Source organism: Mya arenaria, chromosome 15, assembly GCF_026914265.1.
Source record: "Mya arenaria isolate MELC-2E11 chromosome 15, ASM2691426v1".
Classification (NCBI taxonomy): domain Eukaryota; kingdom Metazoa; phylum Mollusca; class Bivalvia; order Myida; family Myidae; genus Mya; species Mya arenaria.
In genome coordinates, this window is record NC_069136.1 from 15,391,174 (window position 1) to 15,418,773 (window position 27,600).

A 27,600-nucleotide genomic window follows, 5' to 3' on the forward strand; every position below is an offset into this window, starting at 1 on the left:
TCAATATTTCTTAAAGTCCTTCCTGTACCACAGTGGGACAGGTGCATTGTTGTATTTAACTTCGCAAGCCCAACAGTGATGTTTGCGCTTTTTAGGTGCGTCCAGCTTTTCTAGAGGAGATACTTTCACTTCTTTATTTTTCTCCAAGTGTGTATCACACACTTCATTTTCTTTTTCTACTTTTTCTTCTTCGAGTGTATGAGGTAAGTCATCTTTTTCTTCGTGATCCCATGCTTGTGATATTCGGTTATAAAAACAAGGTAGGGATTTGTTTAAAGCGCAGTAAAATAGAAAATACAAAATCATCGATGACAGGATTCCAAGCAGGACGGCAAGAACTACAAATCCAGAGTGCTTGTTAAGAGTGTACATATAGCAGTAGTCTTGACGACCGGAACCAAGTACACAATCACAGTCGGAGTAGTGAAGGTATTCGTCCGTCTGAAAGTCAAAAAGTTAAATTTGCTTTCAGAGACGGGGTATTGTACACTTATGGACTCCTTACACTCAGTTTATATGACACGCAGATAAAAAAGTCCTTTTACTTAAAATGCATATATTGAGCGTTTCCATATCATAAAAATATAGAAATCCTATCAAATACGTGTAACCATCGCTCGATATTACTCTATATTTTCTAAGGGCTATCATTTACCATGCTGCTTCAATTCGCCAAGTAGAATGATCATTCTCTCTATATTCACAATAAGGTTGACATAAATGCCGTGAAGTTATACTCATCATTACAATCGAATCCCAAACACCGAGTTTAAATACTCCCTAGAGGGAGCTGTAATACCTACCATTCCAGTTTTATCACCCTTGAAAAACGTTTTGTTCTCTAGCCTATGGCCACATTGTCTGCCAACCCACCCATCTTGACACTCGCAAATGTATCCACTCGACTCGTTAAAGAGGCAGTGCCCGTCGTTTACACACGGCAGGGATTCGCATGTGTCAACGCCTGGTTTATATTTGTGAAATTATTTGTATTATGTATATATAAGTTTTGAAGCAAAACACCACAGCTTAAAGAATATTTAAATGATGAAAAATATCATTTATACGTATTAAGATAATGTCAAAAGTTTATTTTAGGCATGATTCAATATGCTAACTCCTACAGAAAATGTCTATACTAATTAAGTGAAAACTTTCCAAGGCAAAGTTTGTAACACACTGTACCTGTTTGGCAAATGTTACCAGTGAACCATGGTGTGCACTGGCAAACGGAAGTTCCGACCAGATCAACACATGTCCCGCCATGCTTACAAGGCTGAGCCTTACATTCATTAATATCTGCAATTTGTTTTAAATAAAAACATCAACATGTGCTAGAAATGAAAAAAAGATGATATTTGAAAGTGATATTCACGGTATGAACAGTGTGCTTACCTATTCCACAGTCAAGGCCAGAGTATCCATCAGGGCATCCACAGAAGAAATCGTTAACTAGGTCAAGGCAGGTCCCATTGTGTTGGCATGGGCTGCTAGCGCACTCGTTAATGTCTTGAAAAGAAAATAAGGTACATTTAAAGGTAGCATTATAGTCATGATATCGGTTTACTTGATTGTCACAAAGTTTAACGCACATATGTACACTGTTGCACCTTTGTTCAATTATATAATGAGTGTAAACAAGGCGATGAAGGTATAACTATATTTAGCCCAGCGCCGACCTATCAATAGTACTTCTTGCATCACGAGTTACCATCCAAACGAATGTCGCTACTGGTATATAATGAACAACATCATGCTATCAAACGCGCCGACATATTAATGATACTGATTACCTCACGTGTATCGAGCACGAGAAATTCTCAAATGTTATAGATATGAACATCGTGCTACAAATAACGCTCAACACGGACATACTGTTTGAAGTTGTGTATTTTTTCAAATGGTTGAACATATTGATATATTTACACGTTCTAACGATAGTTAGGTCTATGATATAAATGTTAAATCTACCTATTCCACAGTCAAAACCGGTGTATCCATCCAGACATCCACAGGCGAACTGGTTTACTAGGTCAAAGCAGGTCCCGTTGTGTTGACATGGGCTGCTATCACACTCGTTAATATCTGGCAATGCAATGAAAGTGCATTCAATGATAATATTACGGTCACAAAATCGGTGTACATGTACTTTATATGATTATAACACAGTTTATAGTGCATATTTACACTGGAAATAATGCAGATGAACGCGACAAACCATTCCCGATATTTTTAGCAAAGCGCCGCCCAATCAATGCTGCTGCCTACATCACGCGTAGCTAGCAGATCTACGTTCGCCATATGAATGTGCTTAAGAAATTATGCTACAAAGAACCCTTTCCTCAAAAATACTATATGGAGATATCTATTTTTTTAAATAACTATTCAAACGGATATATTTACAAAAATGGTGTAACAAAAGTAGGATCTACGTTATAAATAATCCCTCTACCTATTCCACAGTCAAAGCCGGTGTATCCATTATGACATCCGCAGAAGAACTCGTTAACTAGGTCAAAGCATGTCCCATTGTGTTGGCAGGGGCTGCTAGCACACTCGTTTATGTCTTGCAATACAAAGAAGGTACATTGAAAGGTAATATTATAGCTAAAAAAACCTCTTCACTCAGAAATACTATTTCAAGATACGTATGTTTTTAAAACAAATATTGAAAAAAATGATGTACAAACACGTTGTTTCGATAGTCAAATCTACGGTATAAATATAATGCTTACCGATTCCACAGTCATGGTCAGTGTATCCATCCAGGCATCCACAGAAGAACTCGTTCACTTGGTCAAAGCAGGTCCCATTGTGTTGGCATGGGCTGCTGGCACACTCGTTAATGTCTGGCAATGAAAAAGAAGTACATTTAAAGGTATCATTATAGTCACGGTATTGGTGTACTTTAAATGGTCGACACAGAGTTTAACGCATACATGTACACTGTTGCACCTTGTTTAAATTGCTTAATTGATGTAAAAATGGCGATGAATAGCTAGCTTAATTTATAACAGGGCCGCCCTATCAGTAATATTTCCGACATCAAGAATGACCAGCCAACCAAATGTTGCTGTTGGTATGCAATGAGCAAAATCGGGCTAAAAAGGACGAACCAGAGAATGCCGCAATTGTTATACCTAGGAACATCGTGCTACAAGGAACGCTAACACATATTATTAGGTGTGTATGCTTTTAACCTAATTGAACAGATTGATATATTTTTTTTATATCACGTTCTTACGATAGTTAGGTCTTTGTTATGAATGTTCAGTTTACCTATCCCACAGTCAAAGCCGGTATATCCATCCAGACAACCACAGACGAACTTGTTCACTTGGTCAAAGCAGGTCCCGTTGTGTTGACATGGGCTGCTAGCACACTCGTTAATATCTGGCAATGCAAAGTACATGCATTCACTGATAATATAATGGTATCAATGTCGGTGTATGATCAACACCCGGCTCACTATATTCGTGGACTCGAACTGGATTAAAAGGACCGATTTCTTTACTATATGTCCATATAAAATTTGATCGGACGACTCGATTTCTCGATGGTCGATATTTTACCACGTTCGCATTCATTTTCGCGGTCCCTTCTTAAGAATTCCACTCTTTGTTTTGTTCGCTTGGCTGGGTGTATTTTTTACGGCCCATAATGTGAATTTACACCTTGATTTCTTAGCTTGGCTTGATTTCGCATAAGGCGCCTCTTAATAAGTCTGGCTTGATTGGTATCATAATAGTTATCAAATCAAACTGGCTTAACAAATTGAGCAAACATGCCATCACTTTAATTCCCATCTTCCTTATGTTATTACATGTATATATTTTAGTAGTCCTATCAATAATACTGCCAGCATCAATATCCGCAAGCCAACTTAACGTCGTCAGTAGATGTGCTGAAAAAAAACGTGCTAAAGTAACACTTTACTCATAAAAACTATTTCCAATCACATATGTTTTTAAAAAGAATTGTAAATAATGATATACAAACACGTTGCAACAATAGTTAGCACCACGGTATAAATATAATGCTTACCTATTCCACAGTCAAGGTCAGTGTATCCATCAGGGCATCCACAGACGAATTCGTTAACTAGATCAACGCAGGTCCCATTGTTTTGACACGGGCTGCTAGCACACTCGTTAATATCTGGCAATGCAAAGTAGGAATATTTAATTGTAATATTACAGTCATGATATAAGTGCACAATAAATGGTCGTCAAACAGAGTAACGCATACATGTTCACTGTTGCACAATTGTGTCATTACAAATTGGGTGTAAACACGGGGATGAAAGTATAGCTTTTTTTAGCACAGCGCCGACCTATCAGTTATTCTTCCGGCATCACGAGTAACCAGCCAACCGAATATCTCTGTTGGTATATAATGAACAAAATTACGGTAAAAATAACGCGCCGACATATCAAAGTTGATACTATTCCAAGGGTGTGTATGATTTAAAACTAAATAATCATATTGATATATTTATACATTTTAACGATAGTAAGATCGATGTTTTAAAAATCCAAACTACCTATTCCACAGTCAAAACCGGTGTATCCATCACTACATCTACAGACGAACTCATTAACTAGGTCATAGCAGGTCCCGTTGTGTTTACATGGGCTGCTGGCACACTCGTTTATATCTGGCAATGCAAAGAATATGCATTCAATGATAATATTATGGCCACGATAGCGGTGTACATTTACTTTACATGGTTATAATCACACAGTTTATTGTGCACATTTAGACTGTTTCACTCTTATTAATAACAAATTGCGGGTAAAGGCGGCGAAACAATTCCCGATATTTTAGCAGTGTGCCGCCCAATCAATGTAGCCACAAAATAGAACGTCACCATCGCTTAAAAATGTGCTGCAAAGAAAGCTTTTCACATAAAAACAACTATAAGGTATCCATGTTTTAAAAAGCCTTTATTTGAACGTTTTTTTATGTATGTGTTACGATAGTAACGATAGTAATATCTACGTAATAAATAGTATGTCTACCTAAACCACAGTCAAAACCGGTGTATCCATCACTACATCCACAGACGAACTCGTTAACTAGGTCGTAGCAGGTCCCGTTGTGTTGGCAGGGTATGCTAGCACACTCGTTAATGTCTAGGAATACAATAAAGGAACATTTAAAGGGAATATTATTGTCACGATATCGGCATACAGTACATAATCATCACACATGTTGATTTTTAAATTTTCCACTGATGTATTTTTTATATTTTTATATTACGTGACGCGGCTAAAGACAGCATTGACTTTTAGAATACAATTATCTCAACGCCGTGCTATGAATCATACTGCCAGCATTGAGTGTCACCATCAAACTGAACATCGCCACCTGATGTGCTGAAGTAAAGCGTGCTAAATATTTACGCTTAACTCAGAAATTTTATTTCATGATACATATGTGTTTTACAATTATCGAAAATAGTGATATACAAACACGATTTTACGATGGTAAGCTCCACGGTATAAAAATTATGCTTGCCTATTCCACAGTCAAGATCAGTGTATCCATCAGGGCATCCACAGAAGAACTCGTTTACTTGGTCAAAGCAGGTCCCATTATGTTGACATGGGCTGCTAGCACACTCGTTAATGTCTGACAATGCAAAGTAGGTACATTTAAAGGAGACATTATAGTAAATATAATGGTGTACTTTAAATGATGATCACACAGTTTAACGCATATATGCACACTGTTGTACCTTTGTTCAATTACGTTATGGGTGTAAACTCGGCGATGAAATTCCAGCTATGTTTCGCACGGCTCCGACCTATCAATAACGATATCACGTGTACACAGCCAACCAAATGTTGCTGTTGGTATGTAATTATTGAAGGTGTGTATGTTTTAAACACAATTTAACATATTGATATATTTACACGTTGTTACGATAGTCAGGTCTATGTTTTAAATGTTCAGTCTACCTATTCCACAGTCAAAGCCGGTGTATCCATCCGGACATCCACAGACGAATTCGTTAACTAGGTCAAAGCAGGTCCCGTTGTGTTTGCATGGGCTGCTAGCACACTCGTTAATATCTGCAAATAAAGGTAATAAGTAGGTTCGTCAAATGATAATATTATGAATACTATTTCGGTTTAAATCATATACAAGTTATCACACAGCTTATAGTGGACATTTACACATGTTTCACTCTTACTAACTTACATAGTGCGGGTAATTGCGGCGAAAACAATCCCCTGATTTCTAGCAGAGCGCCGCCCTATCAATGATACTGCTTACAACACATGTAGCCAGCAAACCGAACGTCGCCATTGTTATGTGCTGACGCAATTGTGCTACAAAGTCCGCTTTCCACAAAAGTAGTATTTGAAAGTATCAATGTGTTTTGAAACAACAACAACAATTTAACGTATTGATCTACAAATATAGTGTTATGCAAGTAAGATCTACGTCATAAACCTTGCGTCTACCTATTCCGCAGTCGAAGCCGGTGTATCCATCAAGACATCCACAGATGAACTCGTTTACATGGCCAAAGCACGTCCCATTATGTTGGCATGGGCTGCTAGCACACTCGTCAATGTCTGGAAATACATAGTTGGTAGATTTAAAGATCATATTATAGTCAAGATATCGGCGTTCGGTAATTTTTTATCACACAATTTTTCTGATGCACTCTTTTTAAAGTACACAACGCGGATAAACACGGCGTTGAAATTTAGGTTTTATTTATCTCAACGCCGTCCTTTAATTGATACTGCCATCATCAGCTGTGCATCACCTTTGGATGGTCTGAGAAAAGCGTGCTCAAATAAATGCTTTACTCAGAAATACCATTTCAACATACATATTTTCTTTTAAATAATTGAACATATTGATGAACTAACATCTTGTAAAGAAAGTAAGATCACGGTATAAATATTGTGCTTACCTATTTCACAGTCATAGCCGGTGTAGCCATCCAGACATCCACAAGAGAAATTGTTAACTAGGTCATAGCAGGTTCCATTGTGATGGCATGGGCTGCTAGCGCACTCGTTCATCTCTGGCAATGCAACGTAGGTACATTTAAACATTGTATTAAAGTCACAATATCGATGTTCTTGACATGGTCACCGAACAGTTTGTCGTGCCCACGTACACTGTTGGCCGCTTATTTAGTCACATAATGCGGGCTCTACCGGTGATGTAATTCCGGCTTTAGTTCGCATATCAACGGCCTATTTATTACTGCATGCATCACGTGTAAGCAGCCAAACAAACGCTGCTGTTTGAACGTGCTGAAGAAAATCGTGCAACAAAGAACGCTAATCACAGAAAAACTGCTCTATCAAGGTGTGTATGTTTTAGAATATATAATTGAACAAATTGTTTTACAAACCAATTATTACGAAAGTTAGAACTACAGTTTACTTATATTTTCTACCTATTCCACATTCAAAGCCTGTGTATCCATCAAGGCATCCACAGAAGAACTCGTTAACTAGGTCAATGCAGGTCCCATTGTGTTGACATGGGCTGCTAGCACACTCGTTAATGTCTGAAAATACAGAGTTAATATATTAAAAGGTTAACCTTTTACACTTTTTCTCGATATCAGTGTACTTTACTTGCTCGTCAAACGATTTGACGTATACAGTACACTGTTGTACATATATAACATTACACGGCCTTGCAATACCGCCTGTATTAAGCACAGCCCCAGCCCATCATGATTCTGCCTGTATTACGTGCAAACAGCAAACCAAAAGTCTGGGTTGGTATGTGCTTAATGAAATCGTTCTACAAAGAACGCTTAATAGATACATACTCTACATATGTTGTTTTAAAACGAATTTTTTTCTTCATATCAACTATTCAACTGTCTCAGCAGTGAAAGATATGTGACCTATTATGCAGTTGTGTCCCGTGAAACCTGGTACGCATGCGCAGTTATAGTTGTTTATGTATCCTTGACGTTGACAGGTTCCATTGTGTTTACATGGTGAACTGTCGCATGGATTGATATCTGCAAAAGAAAAAAACAATACCAAATTTTCAATTTTTCAAAAGGTTCTTGTTCTTTATTTGAAATAGCCAGAACGTCATTTGATTGATTATCATACGTGTTAAGTATGCAATAAATCAGATAAAGCTGCGTACGAAGCTTACATTTAATAGTATATGCCCCTTATTGTTATAAAGAAATTACCCATTGCTCTTGAGTGTGTAAGAAAAGTACTGTTTGACCCAAGGTAGAGGAAAACAGACAACACATGTACCGGAATACACACCCGTTTAACCATATTCAAACCCAACATAACTTCTCCTGCATCTTAACAGTAAACAAATTTTGAATGAGATGTTTCATTCCTAAAACAACAATCTCGTGTTGATTGCGTGCTTTCGTTGGAAGTGTTCCGTTGTAGGTAAAACATAAGCACTGACATTCTGAATGAGATGTTTCATTCCTAAAACAACAATCTCGTATTGATTGCGTGCTTTCGTTGGAAGTGTTCCGTGGTAGGTAAAACATAAGGCTTTTTTAGCAAAACGTGTATTCTACTTTCCAGGACGACTGACTGATATAAAATAATCCTAAAAAGTAGGAAATAAATACACTACTATAAATGAAGTACGATAAGAATACAAATCTAAAACATATTTGATACCGATGTAATAATTTGCCTAATAAGAATTACCTCAAGAAACCGATGTCACAGGACGCTTACAGTATTGCATTAAACATAAACGGTATTTTAGAACATTCATAAGAAGCTTAGAAATGATCACCATGATATAACGTTCAGTACTTACCCAAGACAACAAGAGTCACACAATGCTGGGTACTCATCCTGAAAAATTTAACATTCTCTATTTCTTCTTAAACAAAACCATTAGATTTGTACTGAGAAATTGCCATGAACATTGTAGCGGGGTACAATGAATACAGAGAACAATTGAAGTCTACAACCATTCAATATGAGGACGCCTATCATTTCTTCGTCACCTGTTCCCTATATCATGCAAAAAAACAACATATGCATACAGCATCACCTACTCGACCAATTGTCTGCCATTAGGCATATTTCACTTCAAGTTCTATTGTTTGGATCCAAAACACGCCACGGACCTGACCAACTCAACGATATCCAATCACGTTCTGTTTTGTGCTTCGTTAAAACCTTTATGCAATTGGTAGCCTATTAAATTCTTCAACCACTTTTGTGTTAAAGTTGTATTTAACCCGTTTGTGGATATTACGACTATTATGATTTTATACATCGATACAATGTACGACAGATGTGAAACCTTTGACGTTTTGGCAAAGGATTTACGAAATTAAGACGAAAAGGCATGCTTCCTTAGACTGCACAGCGCTTAATTCATAAGTATTTGCTATGTTACTAAAGGATGCATATCAAAATCAGCATAATCATATCATGTCTAGGAAAGCAGACACCATGAATGAATAAGGGATACCTACGGCTTCAATGTGAACTAAAGGTAATGTATTTGATTTTTTTTACCAAAATGTTTACTATACGTAATAGTTAATTGATAAAATACTTATCAATAAGGTGATTTTATATTGGCCGAGTTTTGGGCTCAGGCAAATAAGCTAACCTCTGAAAAATAACTCAGCAAATATGAAATCACCTAATTAATATAATTATAGATCAAATGACCTGCCCTGACCCTGCCATCTCCCCTCTCTCTGCCCTGAACGTTGCTCTCTTTGGCTACTTTCGTACTCCAAACGCATTTTGCCACCTACTACTTCATATATTTGTCATTCACCTTGCAACTTATCCATCAAGTTAAAACGATAAAATAAATCTACAAATAATTACAACATTAACAACATTACAAGCAGCATTAAAGAGTGACAGACGCGAGGCATAGTATAACCTATCAAGCTTCCTTCTCAATTCTGTAGAAATTATTTTGTTTTGTGCATATATCAATTGTTTAGCTTTCATGTATTATAACCTTAGAAAAAACCCATTTATTTTTGATTATGCTATAACTTTGTTTAACCTTAAAATGCTCTTTTGAAATGAATATTTTTTAACCAATATGAATTTAAGTCTGAAGTTTGTATTGCATGAAATCAGGATCCAAGCAACAAACACTTCAATTATACGATAGAAAGCCAAACATGTCATTGCATATTACCAATAAAATAGAAAGTTGGATTCATAACAAAACGAGGCTTTTATAAATGCAAAAATGACTTGCATACACCGATACATCAGGGATAAATTCAATACATATTACTGAGTTCACTCTTACAAGAAGTTGTCTGTCGCCTCCACACAGATGGTTTTAGAGCCCCTGTCAGCAGCCACTGGTGTCCATGTGAGGTCCATTGCATAGACGTCAGGCCGGAACGTGTCGTCATTGCGCAGAGCAGACTGCCTTACATTGGTTGGTGGATCAAGTAGGGTAAATGATATAATCCTGTGAATATGATTAAAAATATGAAAATTTCTATTAACTTCATGTTGTCCACTAATATTATCAAATGAGGTAGCTTGATTTACGTTAAATGCTTGTTCTTTATTCATTCTCTGTTCATATGTTTTGTCATTTCTCTCACTCTATTAAACTGAAAACACAAATTGGGATACTGTATATGTTTATGCATATGATACGTACGTATTGTATTTTTAAACTTATTTTCCTACAAAGGAAAAAAACACATGTTTAAACATGTTTAAACACTAAATGTGGGGAAGTTCTTACGTTGCCGCTCTTGATGTTGCATAGAAGCTCAGACTAACATTATCCCCTGGTCTGTACACATGAACGTCATTTTCTGATGGAGTTGGGTCAAGAAACACAGGCTTATCAGAGCACGACCTGGTAGGAAGGTCGGGTGTCAACAAAACAAACTGTAAACATAATATGAATATGCTATAGTACTTCAGACCTCTTCCGATTTTGCTGAAAATATATGATAGCTGATAGGTGTTTGTCTTTGGCAAAGGCGCCTTTTGATGTTTCGGCTAATATTTTTCTTATACACACAATTTGAATATCATTTCCAATGCCTTATAGAAAACATAAAGAGGCACTGAATATATGACCTTCGATGGTGCATATGTTTGAATACCATATCTAGCGCTTTATAGCAAAACTACAGAGACACTGAATATATGATATTGCATACGTTTGAATCTCCTAACTTTATTGCGAACCTGTAGAGGCACTGATGATATGACCCTCGAAGGTACATATGGCGTGCTCCCGATAGTTATTGTAGATGTAGGTTTGTCCTCAATCGTAATTGCCAAGGCGTAAACGCCATGTTTGTCTAGGCTAGCATCAATTGTTAAGTCACAATTCTGAAATATTAAATAGGGCACACTTTAACCTGATTGTAATGGAACAGCATAATGTTAAATATGTCGAATAGAATGTTGCCATACTTCAATGTTGACCATAATGTGGTCAGATGTTCTTTGGCGCATGGATTTTATTAAAACACAGTAATGGTTTACTTACAAATATGGGTTTATATAATTAACAGTTGTTTTGGTCAAATAAAACTTGATTTGTACGTCTTGTATCATATAATTCAAATTGACAAACTTTTATCTCAATAACTTTGGAAGCGAGCATTTTATACCGTTTGAAGGGTTGCTACTGGTGCCATTCCTGCAGAGTAGCAAACGTCGACACACTCAGGACCTGTTGACCATCTGCATGCCACGCGGTCTCCATCTTCATCTGACACTGGTAACCGGAGCGTTTCCTTACATCCGTATTTAACGCTGCAGAAATGGTTATATAAGAGATCATCAGGACACCAAGTGTTGGCGATTTCAAAGTTAAAAGGGTGACATAACTCCCTAACCACAGTCTAACTTTAATGGTATTACAGATTGATTAACATGTATACCAAAACTCATTTATATCTGGCAATCTGTCTGGTCACCGTTTTTTTGGCAAAATCTAGTTTGAAAAAGGGAAAAGACTTTGTCTGAATTGGTTGTTTGTAACTGAAGTCGATCTTGATCTTTATGTGTATCAAAATTCATGCCAATCCTCTTCCATGAGCTAATTTCTGGATACTGTATTTTAAGTAAATTTCGAAGTTTTATCATGCTATTAAGCTTGTGAACCTCCAAAGCTCATTAATGAATACTCGTCCAAAAGCCGTATTCTTTGCAATGTTTAAGTTGAAAAAAATGGTAGTTTCTATTAATGATCAGACCGAACTACTTTCGGACAAATTTACTCCTACATGACCTCAAAACTTTGTTTAAGATTAAGATGATTCTTTTATCGAATAGCGATGCATTTTCTCTAGTTTTCATTGATAGTTCGTGTTAGGAAACATATAATTTATTAAAAGTTAATACACCCACTAGTAAACAGGTTTGGTTGGCACAACAGGGCTGAAGTTTGGGGCGTGAGTGTCTGAACGTGTATGCAAATCCACCGTTGTAGTTAATCTCCAGCTTCCACCTCCTAGTTCACTAATCCATGCTCCACCTGTAAACCTGATTGAACACGAATATAGTATAAAAATACATTCTTGAGCACAGACCATTTGCAAGTACCAATATGATGTAACGTAAGGAACAATTTAATTTATTCATTGAGTAATGTTACATGCAATACTGCCAATGCTCAGTCGGCTGATTATAAATGTTTTTTTTTTAAAAATGTCCAAATCATATTAAACTATTACGATAAATCAGACTATAATGCACCATACTGTAAACAAAAGTATCACCTGAAGAAGGGATATTTATAATGACCAATGGCTATATATTTCCAGTTCATATTCAGGGATACAACATAAACGTTTTCTTCTATAATGTAGATATATTACTCAATGACGTAATGTCCTGGCCCAGGAAAGACGTAACTAAACGTGCTTTCAGTCCTCTCCCAATTTTGTGAAACGTCAAACCCAGTGCACGTAAATCCAGGCCTCTTGGCGTTAACAACCGTTCCAACTGGACATCCAGAAACGCATATCCAGTTAGCGATGGATGAGTTTCGGTACACGTTTAGGTTACTTGAGCTACACGCATTCGTATTATATGCCCATCCCAGCTTGGCACTGAATTCTACCTGGATAAAATGCAAAACAGTTATGATCTAAACATATTGTAATAACACGAACAAGATTTAGCTTAAGGTATGAAGCAATCATTAATGCTTGTTCAGTGTAAGGTTTCAACGACAATAATCTTTTTGATACACTACAAAGTGTGTAAGTTGCAAAATCACTGATAAGATTAATATGTCACATACAGATTAAATGTTTAGATATAAAATTATTATAGTGGTCATTAAAGAAATGAAATGGTGAAATTATCGGGGTAGGAACGCAGTTGGGTTGGTTAGAGTGTGACGGACTACATGAGTACTTTAACCAGCCCAACTACGTTCATATCCCTGAAAGCCATTAATCACGTGTGAATTAGGTACGTTTGGAATACTAACATTCAATGTTCACTGGTTGAAATGTATTGCATTTGTTCTCTTAAACATAGTATTTTCATTCTATTCATTTGTCTATGCTACAATGAGATTTGAATTGACATTTTGTTTACAAAAGCGCTCCAAATTTTAGCCTATGGTCTCCATCCCAGATAGTACGTATTTGAGTTTTCATCATGCTCTGTGTGCATTTTAAACTGCTTTCACATATAAAAAAGAGTTCAAAATGCTAGAAAATGTCAAATTATACTTTGAAGAGTTATAACTGTATACTACAATACTTACTATATTAAGTAACATTTAACTATATAAATTTGTTCTTTCCTAGATGATAATCGTTTCCACTCGTAAGATTATCATGGCAAGTGAGGGCAAATATGGCATAACTGTCCGACGACGACAAGCACGTGTACCACAGACGTCATTTTTACGAAAATATAAAATTGACGTAGGATAGGCAAACATCGACGCAATGAAGATTATTAATGAATTTACAACATTATCGCTAAGACAAGGACACACCGCATTTGCAGTAATGAGTGCAACTGGTTTTAAGGGTTCAAATAATTTTGTTGAAAAGTATTTAATTTACTTATTCAGATAATAAATGTTAATTATTTCAGGGAAATTGCTAAGGTCTTTCAAGCTTATATATTAATGAATCTGTTCCTAGGCTTCATAGACCCTAGTTGTATTCACATTATAATATGAACGTCAGAATGAATCGACATTAGAAAAACAGAAAACTGGATATATTGATGGTGCAATGGACAAACACGTAAATATGTTTACTGTTTTGATTTCTTATGATAAACATATGTATGTGTATCATACAGAATAAGATTATGTTGATAATGGCTTTTCCTTGATGATTTTCCCAATGATGCATAGCATAAAGTCAGCGCAAAAATAGAAGAAAAAACAAACATGCATGTAGATCACCAAAACAATGTTGTAATTTACTGAAATGATAACATGTGAAGTAAACATATGCTCGAAATATATTATTGTTGAAAATATTGCAACAATTGTATATTGTTTCTGATTTCGTGAACACATTTTTCTGTTATGAGTAAATTAAAAATGAGGCTATACATCATGAGAGAATATTCTAGAATTTATTATTTTGAATGACATTTGCAAAACAATTCATTAAGCTTAATTTTAGTTATTCAAAACTCCCTTCATCGCTGCGCGCAAAGGAAGATTACTGCGTAGGAGATTGATAAGCAATATTAAAATAAAAACATTATTCAGGGCCGTTATAATTTAAGGCTGCGTTATCAATTAAAGTATGCATTCTTTAAAAAAACACTGTAATTCACATTTTATCTTACAACGTGAAAAATATCGAAAGCAATCATTTAAGATAAAGCTACATTTTAAACGATATCAAATATAAACGGCTCACTCCTGGGCGCAGTCTTAAAATTATCCTTATGCCGATATACCATCCGCTGTATGCTTCTAAAAATATTTCTCTATTGATCGCACCTGTTATTTCATTTCTTTTAAAAAATATTGTTTATGCTTTAATCAGTTCCTGTCTGTTCGAATCAAAATGATAAATTTATGAAGATCGTGTGAAATTGTCCACATGTAACAAATTTCATTGTCCTTGTTGTCCTTTCTGTAACATGCTTTCCGTTAAGTAAAACCGCGTATATTGAAGCAAGTTTCAAAAACAATCATAACAAACTTTAATCGTTTAATGTCCAATTGTATTTTAAGCTATGTAAAACGTTTAAGTTGCTTAAATATTAACACTGTATTTAAGGTAAGCATAGAGATTTTATCAACAAGCATAATTATAAAAACAACGACGGAAAATAGGACTGAGTTTTTTTACCTTTACCTTGACAATAATGCCAAAATAGATATTAACATTTTTAGAAACGGACATGGTTCAAGTTATAAATTTTTCACCCATCCGTAAAACTGCACACATCACAGCCAGAGTCGGGTGTTTTAGGTCCAATACTTGTACATACCTCGAAGCCGTTACCAGGTTTCCAGAAAATGGAGCCACCACGAAAATGGCTGGATGTCACTTCATGTATGCATCCTAGACCGATAACGAGAATTTCGAAGAAGAATATTAGTATCATTTCTTTTCGTCTATTCAGGACTTAGTCCATACACTTTACACCTTTAAGAAAATATAACGTGCTGTCATCTAAGCTTATACTTTCTTGACATGAAGTTTCATATATTTCTGACGCGTGCGTAAGATATGTATGTTATATAGTTATGATGTATTTATATCTCAAACCCGGAACACTTTCGTAAACCAAAATGTATTTTTTTTCTTCTGAAGATTGGTTGATGTGTTATCTGCTTAATGAATCTGAAAATAATTTGCATATGAAGGTCTTATCGATAAAGCTATTGTTAGATATATGACGGATACATATATCTGAGGCTAAATGTAAAGTATGTAAATATCCATTCATGTCAAAGACATTAATCTTTGTTGTTATCTTACAGTAGTATTTGTATAAAGCTTATATATTGCGCCCCGGCCATTTGTTGTGCAGCATTTTTGAAGAGCAAACATACATCCGGGTAATGAAATGTGGGACCCTCTTGAACACTCTATTATAGATATGCTTATCGCTTAAATATAGCATCGAAAGGGAAGTTATGCATTCCTTCCTTTTAATCCATTGGTCATTTAGCTGCACATAGATTATATTACTGATATGATTTGAGAAGGTGGCTTTTTATCTCAATTCAGGAAAACTATTACTTCACTGTAGAGATAAAACGATGATCGAGTATTACCAAAAATCGAATGTTTACATCTGGCGCTATTTGGTTATATTTTCAGTTTATCTTTCAAATTGAAAAAAAAATACAATTTATCTGTCTATTCGTATTCCATGCACAGATGCAAATTTATCAAATACTTTCCTGTGGTTTATAGATATTTATCAGTGAAACAAAATGATGTCTCATTGTTTCAAACAGTGAACATATCTATTTCATATTATATACAGTTTTGATATTGCAGCCTGCTCTCATGCCCAAGATGAAACGCCAGTTCACACAGGTTTGGTCAAAATTTTGAAGACGCCATCTGAAATGAAGTTACGTCCGCAAATGTTTTTAAACTTTCCACTTCTTTCATTAACTGTCACTTTACATTAACTGTCATTTCATTAACTGTCATTTCCCTTTTATACATAGAATACAAAATATTCGTAACAGATAAGATCGCCTTAAGCTTCTTCTCGTGAACACCAAAAGTAACTATTCACTCTTTTGCGCTGTGAAACACATACCGCGGCTTTGATATTAGCCGTGGCGGGCCTAAGATTTGACAGCCACAAGGCAGAACTTGGTGTTGCAACGTCTGAACGGCGCCCCTCCCAACAGTTGACAAATATATTGTTAAAGTGTTTAAGGAGGTATGGAGTCCTACACTAAAATATTTTGTCTCTATTGAGTTTTGAATGGTGCATTTAACTGCATGTAATGTTTATTATCCGATAATGACATACACACTATCAATTGGTCATTTTGTGGTCCCATGTCAAACTTTTGATTATACACATAAGGTAAAAGTGAAGATATATGTAAGGAAGATTTAAGTCTAAGTATCTAATAAGCATATACAGCAACTACATAAGTTAAATAAATCAAAATATTTCAAATTTCAATTATTCAATTTAGCGTTACTAAAACCTGACGATATAAGTGTTTACTACACTATATTCATATAAACTTAAATAATAAAAAGTAAATCGGTGTTCTGTCCGTGTAAACATAGAGAGAAGACAGCCGTTGTTTAGTCTGACGTGTAAACATTAGGGTTATTTAATCGTTGTTCAGTCGGATCTGTATACATTGTGGTAAAAAATTCATTGTTCTGTCTGACGTGTATATATCAAAGAAAGACAAACTATGCTCTGTCTTACGTGTATACATCGGGAAAGGCAACCGTTGTTCCGTCTGACCTGTATGTATTCTGGGTAGAAACCGTTGTACAGTCTGACGTGTATACATCCTGGGTAGACAGCCGTTGTTCCATCTGACGTGTATACATCCTGGGTAGACAACCGTTGTTCAGTCTGACGTGTATACATCCTGGGAAGATAACCGTTGTTCAGTCTGACGTGTATAGAGCCTGGGTAGACAACCGTTGTTCAGTTTGGCGTATATACATCCTGGGTAGACAGCCGTTCTTCAGACTGGCGTGTATACATCCTGAGAAGACAACCGTTATTCAGTCTGGCGTTTATAGTTCATGAAAAGAATGCCGTTATTCAGTCTGACGTCTACAAATCTGGGGAAAGACCACCAGTGTTCCGTCTGGCGTGTATACTAAGGGAATACAACCGTTGTTTAGACTGACGTGTATACATCGGGGGACGGCAACCGTTGTTCAGTCTGACGTGTATTCATTGGGGGAATACAACCGTTGTTCGGAGCGACGTGTATACATCGGGGCAAAACAAGTGTTGTTCCGTCCAGTGCGTATACGTTGGGGAATATATGTTTTGGCTTCCCATTATACGGTTTGGTAGAACCCGCTGAAAAGTAAAGTTTGGGACGCATTTTGCGGCCTTGGAAACCAGTGACCGAATATGGTCCCAGGCACCCCGAAGAGTGCATTACGTAGGTAGTAGAAAACCCTAAACAACAATACTAAGCCCGACTTCTGCACGTGCAGGGATGCTGAGCTACCTTCGACACCAGGTACCGCATTGTACGGTGTTTTGGCGCAATTTTTACAATAAATGAGAAACTGGTACGCGAATGGTAACGGCGACAATTGAGATTCGTAGGCAATCGAGATACCTATACTATAAGGCCGGTCCCGAACACGTGGCTTTTGTGGCTCCGGAGATATCATTGGCATTTACTTCCCATTATAAGGTATTGCAGAACCCGCTGAAAAATAACGTTTTGGACGCACTTTGCGTCATTACAAATCGGTGAAAGAATAACGTCCAAGGCACTCCGAAGGGTGCATTAAGTAGGCATAAGACAACCCTAAACAACAATACTGTTTCCGACATCCGCATGTGCAGTGATGCTGAGCTATAGTCAACACAGGGTACAGCATTTTTCGTTTTTTTTGTGCCATTTTTACACCATAGGAAATTTATGTTAACAGCGGCGCAGGTAGGTCAGAGATGCACCGACGGTCGCGTTACGTAGGCAAGACTACAAGACCGGTCCTGTTAACGTGGCTTCTGTGGTTCCGGAAATATAGTCGGCATTTACTTCCTATTTTAAGGTATGGCAGAACCCAATGAAAAGTAACGCTTTGGACGCACTTTGCAGCCTTAAACACCTGTGACCGAATAACGTTCTAGGCACCTCGAAGGGTGCACTACGTAGGTTCCGCACGTGCAGGGATGCTGAGGTAAGGATGGATACGTAAGAACAATTAAAATAAAAGATTTTCAGTGTCTTTATGTTTGAGACTATGAGAATGTGCATCATTTGATCGGTGATGTTGTTTTTAGTTTGACAGTTTAAGGTGTTTATATCATTCCATTAGTATTTAATTTTCCCGTTCTTTGATTTTCATTTGGTTGCCCAAGTGCTTAAAACATTATTAAATCTGAAATACTTGAAATGTGTCTTGAGTTATTTTTGTAGTTAGATATGGAGTATGTCGTGGAAATATATTATAATTAAGACGTCGTAGGTTTTGGGTTCCCATTAAAAGTATAAGAGATGATTGGCAGAATATCTAGGTAAGCTTAATTCAACTATTAAAATAAACAGTTAATTGGCAAAACAGTATATATGATCATTTCACTACATTATAATTACCATGTACAGAAAGCTTTTGCTCTCGCTGCTTAATCTGATGTTTGCTTTAATCATAATTCATATTCAATATAATTATGTATGAATACATTTCGGTTATACATCGGATATATAAAATCACAAAAAATTGTGCAAAACGGAATAAGATTTACAGATATATTTGTATTGAAATTATTTCATTGCTTTCACGATAATGATAAATAATAGGGGAACTTACTGTTGGTAACTTATGGACAATTCTCGTAAGAGTTGTGTTCCATTTAGATCGTTACGCTTGTTTATTTCAGTTTTTCCACTGTCGTTTCCTGAGGCAACGATTTATCTATTGGCGGACATGCTCTGCTCATATTTCAATGGGCAACTGTCAATTTGTTGCAATGAATTCAATGAAAACTGACTGTCCTTTACCACTGTGTGATTAAGTATTACTGAACTTGATCTCCAATACAAGTATAACGAATCAACGGCAAAAAAACACGATTTAAAAACACCAGAAATATTTTATAATATCAAGAGTTGCAACATAATTTTATATTAAAAAAATCGATAAAAAATATTTTGCGTATGAGATTCAATGGCTATTTTAGTTAAATGATACAGTTTTCTTTACAAAAATAATAGTATCCTTTATTCTAATTCTGTCAGAACTTATAACGTTAATCGTATTAGTAAAGGAGAAGCTGGCTCATTGCGCTTTCCTTACTCCTGCCTTATTAATACTTATGTCCTTAATATATTCTAACAAGTACGTAAAAGTAAATAATTGATGAAAATATAAATATGGGCAAAATGATATACAAAATAAATGGTCGTTTATAAGAAATGATGAGCTCAAGCCCGGTATCATAAGGATACCGGAAGAAAGTAGAGCTAGGAACATCAATTTTTCGTTATTTTATTTTAAATAGGTTGTATAAAGACTTGGAAAAAATCTTCTACTTGGACTTTATTTCAACAAAAACATAAACAAGAACAACAAAAGTAAATTCGATAAAAAAAAGATTTTGCGTATGAAATTCACTGGCTATTTTAGTTAAATGATACAGTTTTCTCTACGAAAATAATAGCAGTATTTATTCTAATTCTGTCAGAACTTATAACGTTAATCGTATTAGTAAAGGAGAAGCTGGCTCATTGCGCTTTCCTTACTCCTGCCTTATTAATACTTATGTCCTTAATATATTCTAACAAGTACGTAAAAGTAAATAATTGATGAAAATATAAATATGGGCAAAATGATATACAAAATAAATACAAACATTCCGTGCAGAAGATGGTTAGATACCTTGTAAATGACCCTTTATAGATGCAAAATGTTAATACCTAACATTCACTCAACGAAAGACACAGTTACAAACATGTTAATGAGGCAAGGTGTTCAGCCTCACATAAATTAAGAAATATTAAAAAACCTCTGAGGGTCAAATTAAATTATAAGGACCGGCCAATCAAAGGTGTATATGAGCGGGCGTAAGCCGATGTCCATTCGCCTTCTTGGGCTGACTGGCCGGTCCTTATAATAATGATATCGATCAAGTGTCAAAAAGATTCGAAATGTTTCTGAAAGTCAAAATATCTGTTTTTCGGATAGACGTCAGAAAAGGGTATTCAACCTTTAACGTATTCAAACATTTATCAAAATAAATAATGTGAGAGGATATACAACGAAACACCAATAGACGAACATAGTAAATAGAATATTACAAAAGCATGACAGTGTTAACTCAATATTTCTTAAAATCCTTCCTGTACCACAGTGGGGCTGGCGCATTGTTGTATTTAACTTCGCAAGCCCAACAGTGATGTTTGCGTTTGTTAGGTGCGTCCAGTTTTTCTAGAGGAGATACTTTCACTTCTTTATTTTTGGCCAAGGGTGTATCACACACTTCATTCTCTTTTTCTACTTTTTCTTCTTCTAGTGTATCAGAAAAATCATTTTTTTCTTCGTGATCCCATGCTTGCGATATTCGGTTATGAAAACAAGGTAGGGATTTGTTGAATACGCAGTAAAATAGAAAATACAAAATCATCGATGACAGGATTCCAAGCAGGACGGCAAGAATTCCAAATCCGGTATGTTTGTTAAGAGTGTACATGTAGCAGTAGTCTTGGCGACCCGAACCGAGTACACAATCACAGTCGGAGTAGTGAATGTACTCGTCCGTCTGAAAGTCAAAAAAGTTAATTTTGCTTTAAGAGGCAGGGATGAGATATTGAACACGGATCGAATCCTTACACGCTGTTTAAATGACACGCACCTACAAAATCAATGCCTTTTATTTAAAATCCATAAATTGAGCGTTTCCAAGTCGTGAAAATATAAAAATATTATAAAATATGTGTAACCATGACTCGATATTAACATATAACGGCGATCATCTACCATGCTGTTTTTAATTCTCCAGGTAGAATAATCATACTCGTGAAGTGAAGTTATTATACTTGCTACGCAAACAGGTGAAACCAATGCCATCGTTACACTCGAATCCCAAACTCTGAGTTTAAATAATCCCTAGAAAGAGCTGTTATACCAACCATTCCAGTTTTTTCACCCTTGAAAAACGTTTCGTTCTCAAGCCTATAGCCACATTGTCTGCCAACCCAGCCATCTTGACAGTCGCAGAAGTAACCACTTGACTCGTTAAATAGGCAGATTCCGTCATTTTTACACGGCATGGATTCGCATGTGTCAACGCCTGGTTTATATTTGTGAAAATATTCGTATGTAAATATAAGTTCTGAAGCAAACATCCCCAAGTTATAGAATAGTTAAATAATGAAATATATTATTTATTTGTATTAAGATAATGTTAAGAGATTCTATTGGGTATGATGCTTTCTTGAAATGTGGTCACTCGTACTAAAATATCCATTATACTTAAGCGAAATCATTTGAAGCAAAGTCAGTTTGTTACACACTGTACCTGTTTGGCAAATGTTGCCAGTAAACCATGGTTTGCACAGACAATAGGAGGATCCAACAAGATCAACACATGTCCCGCCATTATTGCAAGGCTGGGCCGTACATTCATTTATATCTGCCAAAAATATAACAAAACAACATTTAATTGTGCTAGAAATGTTGAACGTTAAATTAATGTAATTATGAATAAATAAAAAGCTCTCTTTTTATATATACAAACTCCTTCTAACAATAGTAATCTCCATGGTTAACTAGTTTACTTACCTATTCCACAGTCAAGGTCAGTGTATCCAACAGGGCATCCACAGAAGAACTCGTTAACTAGGTCAAAGCAGGTCCCATTGTGTTTGCATGGGATGCTAGCACACTCGTTAATGTCTGACAATGCAAGGTAGGTACATTTATAGATAATAATTAAAGTCTAGATATCGGAGTACTAAAAATGGTCATCACACAGTTCAACGCATACATGTACTCTGTTGCACCTTAATTCTATTACATAATGGATATAAACACAGCGATGAAATTCCATCTTTATTTTGCACAGCGCCAATCTATCAATAATACTTCCTGCAACACCAGTAACCAGCTAATCGCATGACGCTGTTGGGTTTTAACAAAATCATGCTAAAAAGAACGCACCGACATATAAATGCTATTGACTGAGTCACGTGTATGCAGCAAAGAGAACGTTGCCATTAGCATACTTAGGAACATCGTTGTACACAGAGAGAGCTAAACTATTTTAAGGTATGAAGGTTTTAAAAATAGTTGAAAATATTGATATATTTACACGTTGTTTCGATAGTTAGGTATATGTCATAAATTTTCAATCTACCTATCCCACAGTCAAAGCCGGTGTATCCATCCAGACATAGACAGAAGAACTCGTTAACTAGATCAAAGCAGGTACCGTTGTGTTGGCATGGGCTGCTAGCACACTCGTCAATATCTGGCAATTAAAAAAAGGTTCATTCAATGATTTATTCTATTGTATATACATGTATCAAACACTAGGGATAAATGACTTGACTAAGCCATAACATTATAAAATGTTATAGGTCGATAATTTTCAAGCCGGCTATGTTCTCCTTTATTTTTATATATAGGATTTAAATTCCATTTGTCTAACCTTGACAAACAATTCCCTTGTCTAAAATTTAATTGAATAGTATATATCTTTAAATGAACGTTTGATATACTCATTTGACCAAATCCACAGTCTTTATTATAGTTCGATGTTTTTACATGTGTTTCAATCTTTTCAACAGTCATTTTTATAATTGATTTCTTCATTAATTTCATTATTCATCTAGTCTAGTCAACGTTTGTCAACATTACGTTTTATTTTATTTTCCCATAGTTTTAGTTTGTCTCCCTTGCCTAAATCGTTATGTTTATCATTCTCTGTTTTAAAAGTGTTACTCAAACTAACCGGAGTGTGTGCATCAGAAAGGATTGGGCAAAATTCCGCCACATTACGATAACACATAAAATAATCAACAATACTAACTCTACTATAGGTAGGTGTTCCTAATACATTACCATTTGTACGGCCATTCAATATATATATAAAAAACAATAGAAATTTTTAAGCCTATAATTAACGCTTGATTTGTCACTATTACTTCTTTTAATGTGAACATTTTTCGATTGTTCAAATATTTCAAGTTCACACTGGAACTCTTTATTAACTGCTTTAAAAATGCCGTTAAATCGCCAAGACATTATTTCCTGCGTTAAAATCACCAAAGATGCAAGTTTTACTATGTTGATTAGAAATTGTATCTATATCGCACTGAATATCAAAATGGGATCTTTATTTGAATATATAATGAATATCGAGGTGCAATTCATCGTAACTATTGATCTTATGACAATATCTAAATTATCTATATGAGTTTCTTGTAATTCGATAATGTGTTGGTTTAAACAAATTCAGGACAATTAAGTTTCAATTTTAAACCGCATACATTTAGAGACAAAAAATCTTCAAGTTGGTCGGTTTCATAATACTATAAACAGTATTTCTTATTCCATATCCATTTAAATGATCTGACTATACATTATTAAATAAACTTTTTTTTCTACTGAACACGTATAGGGAAACTTATTTCATTTTCATAAGACAAAACATTAGTATGGATGTATCCATCGGTTTTGTTATTCAATGCAAATCTTTCAACATAATTAAGATGCGTATGGCATGGTTGAACATATATGTGGAAAAGGTATGTAGTTGTTACAAGGGCTATAGAAACAAACACTGTACGGGTTTGGCCATTTATACACATTATTCAAAGATCATCAGTGACTCTCCATGCCTGTCCCAATTTTGAAGACTGCCCACTGTGAGTTGAGGTTAGGCGTGGGCTTCGTTTGAGATCAGTTCGATGTCGAAGCTGTCGGTGATTTCCACGGGCACTTACGGGAATGCAGAGGAGCCTCCGTCGTCAGTGCGCTAAGGAGAGGAATCGAGTTCGAGTGCGGAAACGGCTTTACGTTTACTGTCCGACACTTAGAACGTTGGGGTTTCGGCGACGAATACTGAAAAGCGATTTGGTGTTTCGAACAATGACCGATTTTCAGGTGGTTCAATGGTCCTGCGTACGAATTGTCAGGTTGTTGTGGAGCGGAGGCGTTAGATCCGACAGCGATAAATAGTTGAATGGGTGCCCGCGCCTGTTACGGGGGGAAGGTGCCGTTGTAGATTTATAGTCAGATGACCGTTGCTGCATATGTTTGTATCCAGCTTGATTTCTCTGCGGAAACTGTTGTCGTGCAAACACATAGTGAATTTCGAACGGAAAACCTTCGGGGCACTGGGATGGTTCCCGGTGCGGTTGAAAGATTTTGTAATAGGATTATATACATGACTCATTTCTGAATACTCTCTGTCAACTTAATGGTTATCACAAAGTTTATAGCGCACATTTTCACTGTTTCACTATCATTAAACAACATAATGAGGGTAAACTGCAATGATCGGCTGTCGGCTTGGATTTTCAATATCGATTAATCTGAGATCGATTATCCGACCAATCGGCTGTAATCGGACAAAATCACAAAAACATCATTTTCTGATTTATATCAATAAGGACCTTAGTTTTCATGTGTGTTTCATTTCTTATGCTTCAGTCAGAAAACAGGTATTATTTCTGGCATATTAAATAATGGGGAGGGGGGGGGGGCTTGGTTACAATTGACTGGTGCATTAATTAAACCGGTTTTGAAAAATAAAATGAAAAAATGAGACATAACAAATTTGTTTTGGATGGCATTAGCTATTAAAAATAACAAGTAATTGGAACAAAAAGAGCAAACCTTTTCTAACGTATTTTCGAAATTAGACGGTTAATATTTCGATTCTGCGAATATTTCTAGTTTTTACATCGACTGATTTTGACGTTCATTCCAATATGTGAACACAGCTAGGGTCGATCAAGCAAATGCAATCTGGGCTTTCATGACCGTAACCAATTCGCTCGAATAATTTGCACTTTTCCGGCGGACGATCGATTACCAGGGTAATATAATATTTTGAGATCGGGGTCGCTGTCTGCCATCATAAAGCGATTTGTAAGCAACATAAACAAATGAAGGAAAGTACTCTTAAAATATAAAGTAGCGGTTACTTACATAAGCTCTAAGTTACTGCGCTACATCAAGTTGAAATTTACTAGGTTCAAGGATTTATTTTTCGATATTTCGATTATCGAACGATGTGGTCGCCGATCGTTACGAATGTCTGCCGATATAATCGATTATTGGCGATCATCGTCCCATCACAAGTAAACGGGCTGAAACATTTCCCGCTTTTTAGCAGACCGCCTATCTATCAAGGATACTGCCAACATATCGTGTAGCCAACAAACCGAACGTTGCCATTGATATGTGCTTAAGAAATTGTGCTGCAAAGAACGCTTTTCAAAGAAGTACTATCCTAAGGTATCTATGTTTTTTAAAAAGTATCTGAACGTATTGACCTACATAAATGGTGTTAGGAAAGTAAGATCTACGTTATAAATATTTCACTTACCTATTCCACAGTTGAAGCCGGTGTATCCAGCAACACATCCACAGAAGAACTCATTAACTTGGTCAGAGCACGTCCCATTATGTTGGCATGGGCTGCTAGCACACTCGTCAATGTCTGGAAATACAAAGAAGGTACATTTAAAAGTATTATTATTGTCTCGATATCGGTGTACTTTAAATGCTCATCAACAAATTTGACGTAGACCTGTTTACTGTTGTACACTATTATATTATATGTATTATTTGTTATATACTGCGATGAAATTCCGGCTATATAAAGCACATGTCCAGCCCAAATAAATGATACTGCCTGCAATACGTGTTACCAGCCAACCGAAAGTCGTCATTTGTAAGTGGTTAAGAAATTCGTTCTAAAAATTAACACTTAATGAAGAAATAATATTTTAAGGAATCTTTATTTACGTTTTAAAATAAATGTTTTCAACATTCCAATTATTGAATCGGTTCAGAAAAAAAGACCCGTGACCTATTTTGCAGTCGTGTCCCGTGAAACCTGGTACGCATGCGCATTTATAGTTGTCCTTATATCCTTGACGATCACAGGTTCCATTATGTTTACACGGTGAACTGTCGCATGGGTTATTATCTGCAATAAAAGTTTTTCTAAAGGTTCTTTATTTGAAAGAAGAACATTTTAAGGTTAAATATATGTGTTTAGTAGGCAATACACCTAATGAAGCTTACATATTACAGTAAATATCCTCTATTGTTATGAAAAAAAATCGCGAATTAAATTTGTGCGTGTACGACAGGTCCTGTCGCACTCTACAATATGCGAATGCACCAGGCAGTGGGAAACTGACGAAACCTGTACCGGAATACACACTCATGTAAACATATTAAACACCAACACAACTTTTCGTTTCTCTAAACAAATGCATTCTGAAGGAGAGGATTCATTGCTTACACAAGAAATTCTGGCATTGATTGCGCAATTTCGTTGGAAGAGTTCCGCTGTAGGTAAAGCATAAGCACGAGCGTTTTTAGTAGAACGGGTATTCTACTTTCTAGACCGACGGACTAATATTGAATGATCCCAAAGAACTGGGAAATCAACAACACTATTAGTACAAAATAGTTGATAACGATGTTATAAATTGCACATATTCTTAAAGAATGACCAACGAAACCGATGTCACAGAACGCTACGCTCAGGTATTTGCATTTAACATATTTTAGAACATTCATAAGAAGCTAAGAGATGACCACCGTAGTAAAACGTACTTACCCCAGACAACAAGTGTCACACAATGTTGGGTACTCATCCTGAAAAAATAAGACCTTTTATATTTCTCTGTTTAAATCTAAACCTATTGAACTCGTACTTCGAAATAACCCTCATTTTTGTAGCAGAGTAAATATACATTGATACAAAGAAACAGTTG

General features: G+C 36.0%; 1 protein-coding gene across 1 annotated transcript; it reads right to left on the minus strand.

The window, feature by feature from the left end:
* LOC128219144 (fibropellin-1-like) lies at positions 1-27,480 on the minus strand. Its single transcript, XM_052926964.1, has 18 exons — positions 27,444-27,480; positions 26,682-26,801; positions 26,196-26,309; positions 22,995-23,108; positions 7,430-7,543; positions 6,935-7,048; positions 5,964-6,077; positions 5,521-5,634; positions 5,022-5,135; positions 4,544-4,657; positions 4,045-4,158; positions 2,736-2,849; positions 2,453-2,566; positions 1,972-2,085; positions 1,396-1,509; positions 1,186-1,299; positions 804-964; positions 1-441 (listed from the first exon to the last, which is right to left on the minus strand). The coding sequence occupies exons 1-18, from the start codon at positions 27,478-27,480 to the stop codon at positions 1-3; spliced, it is 2,355 nt and encodes a 784-aa protein (XP_052782924.1).
* Between the last annotated feature and the right edge of the window lie 120 nt (positions 27,481-27,600).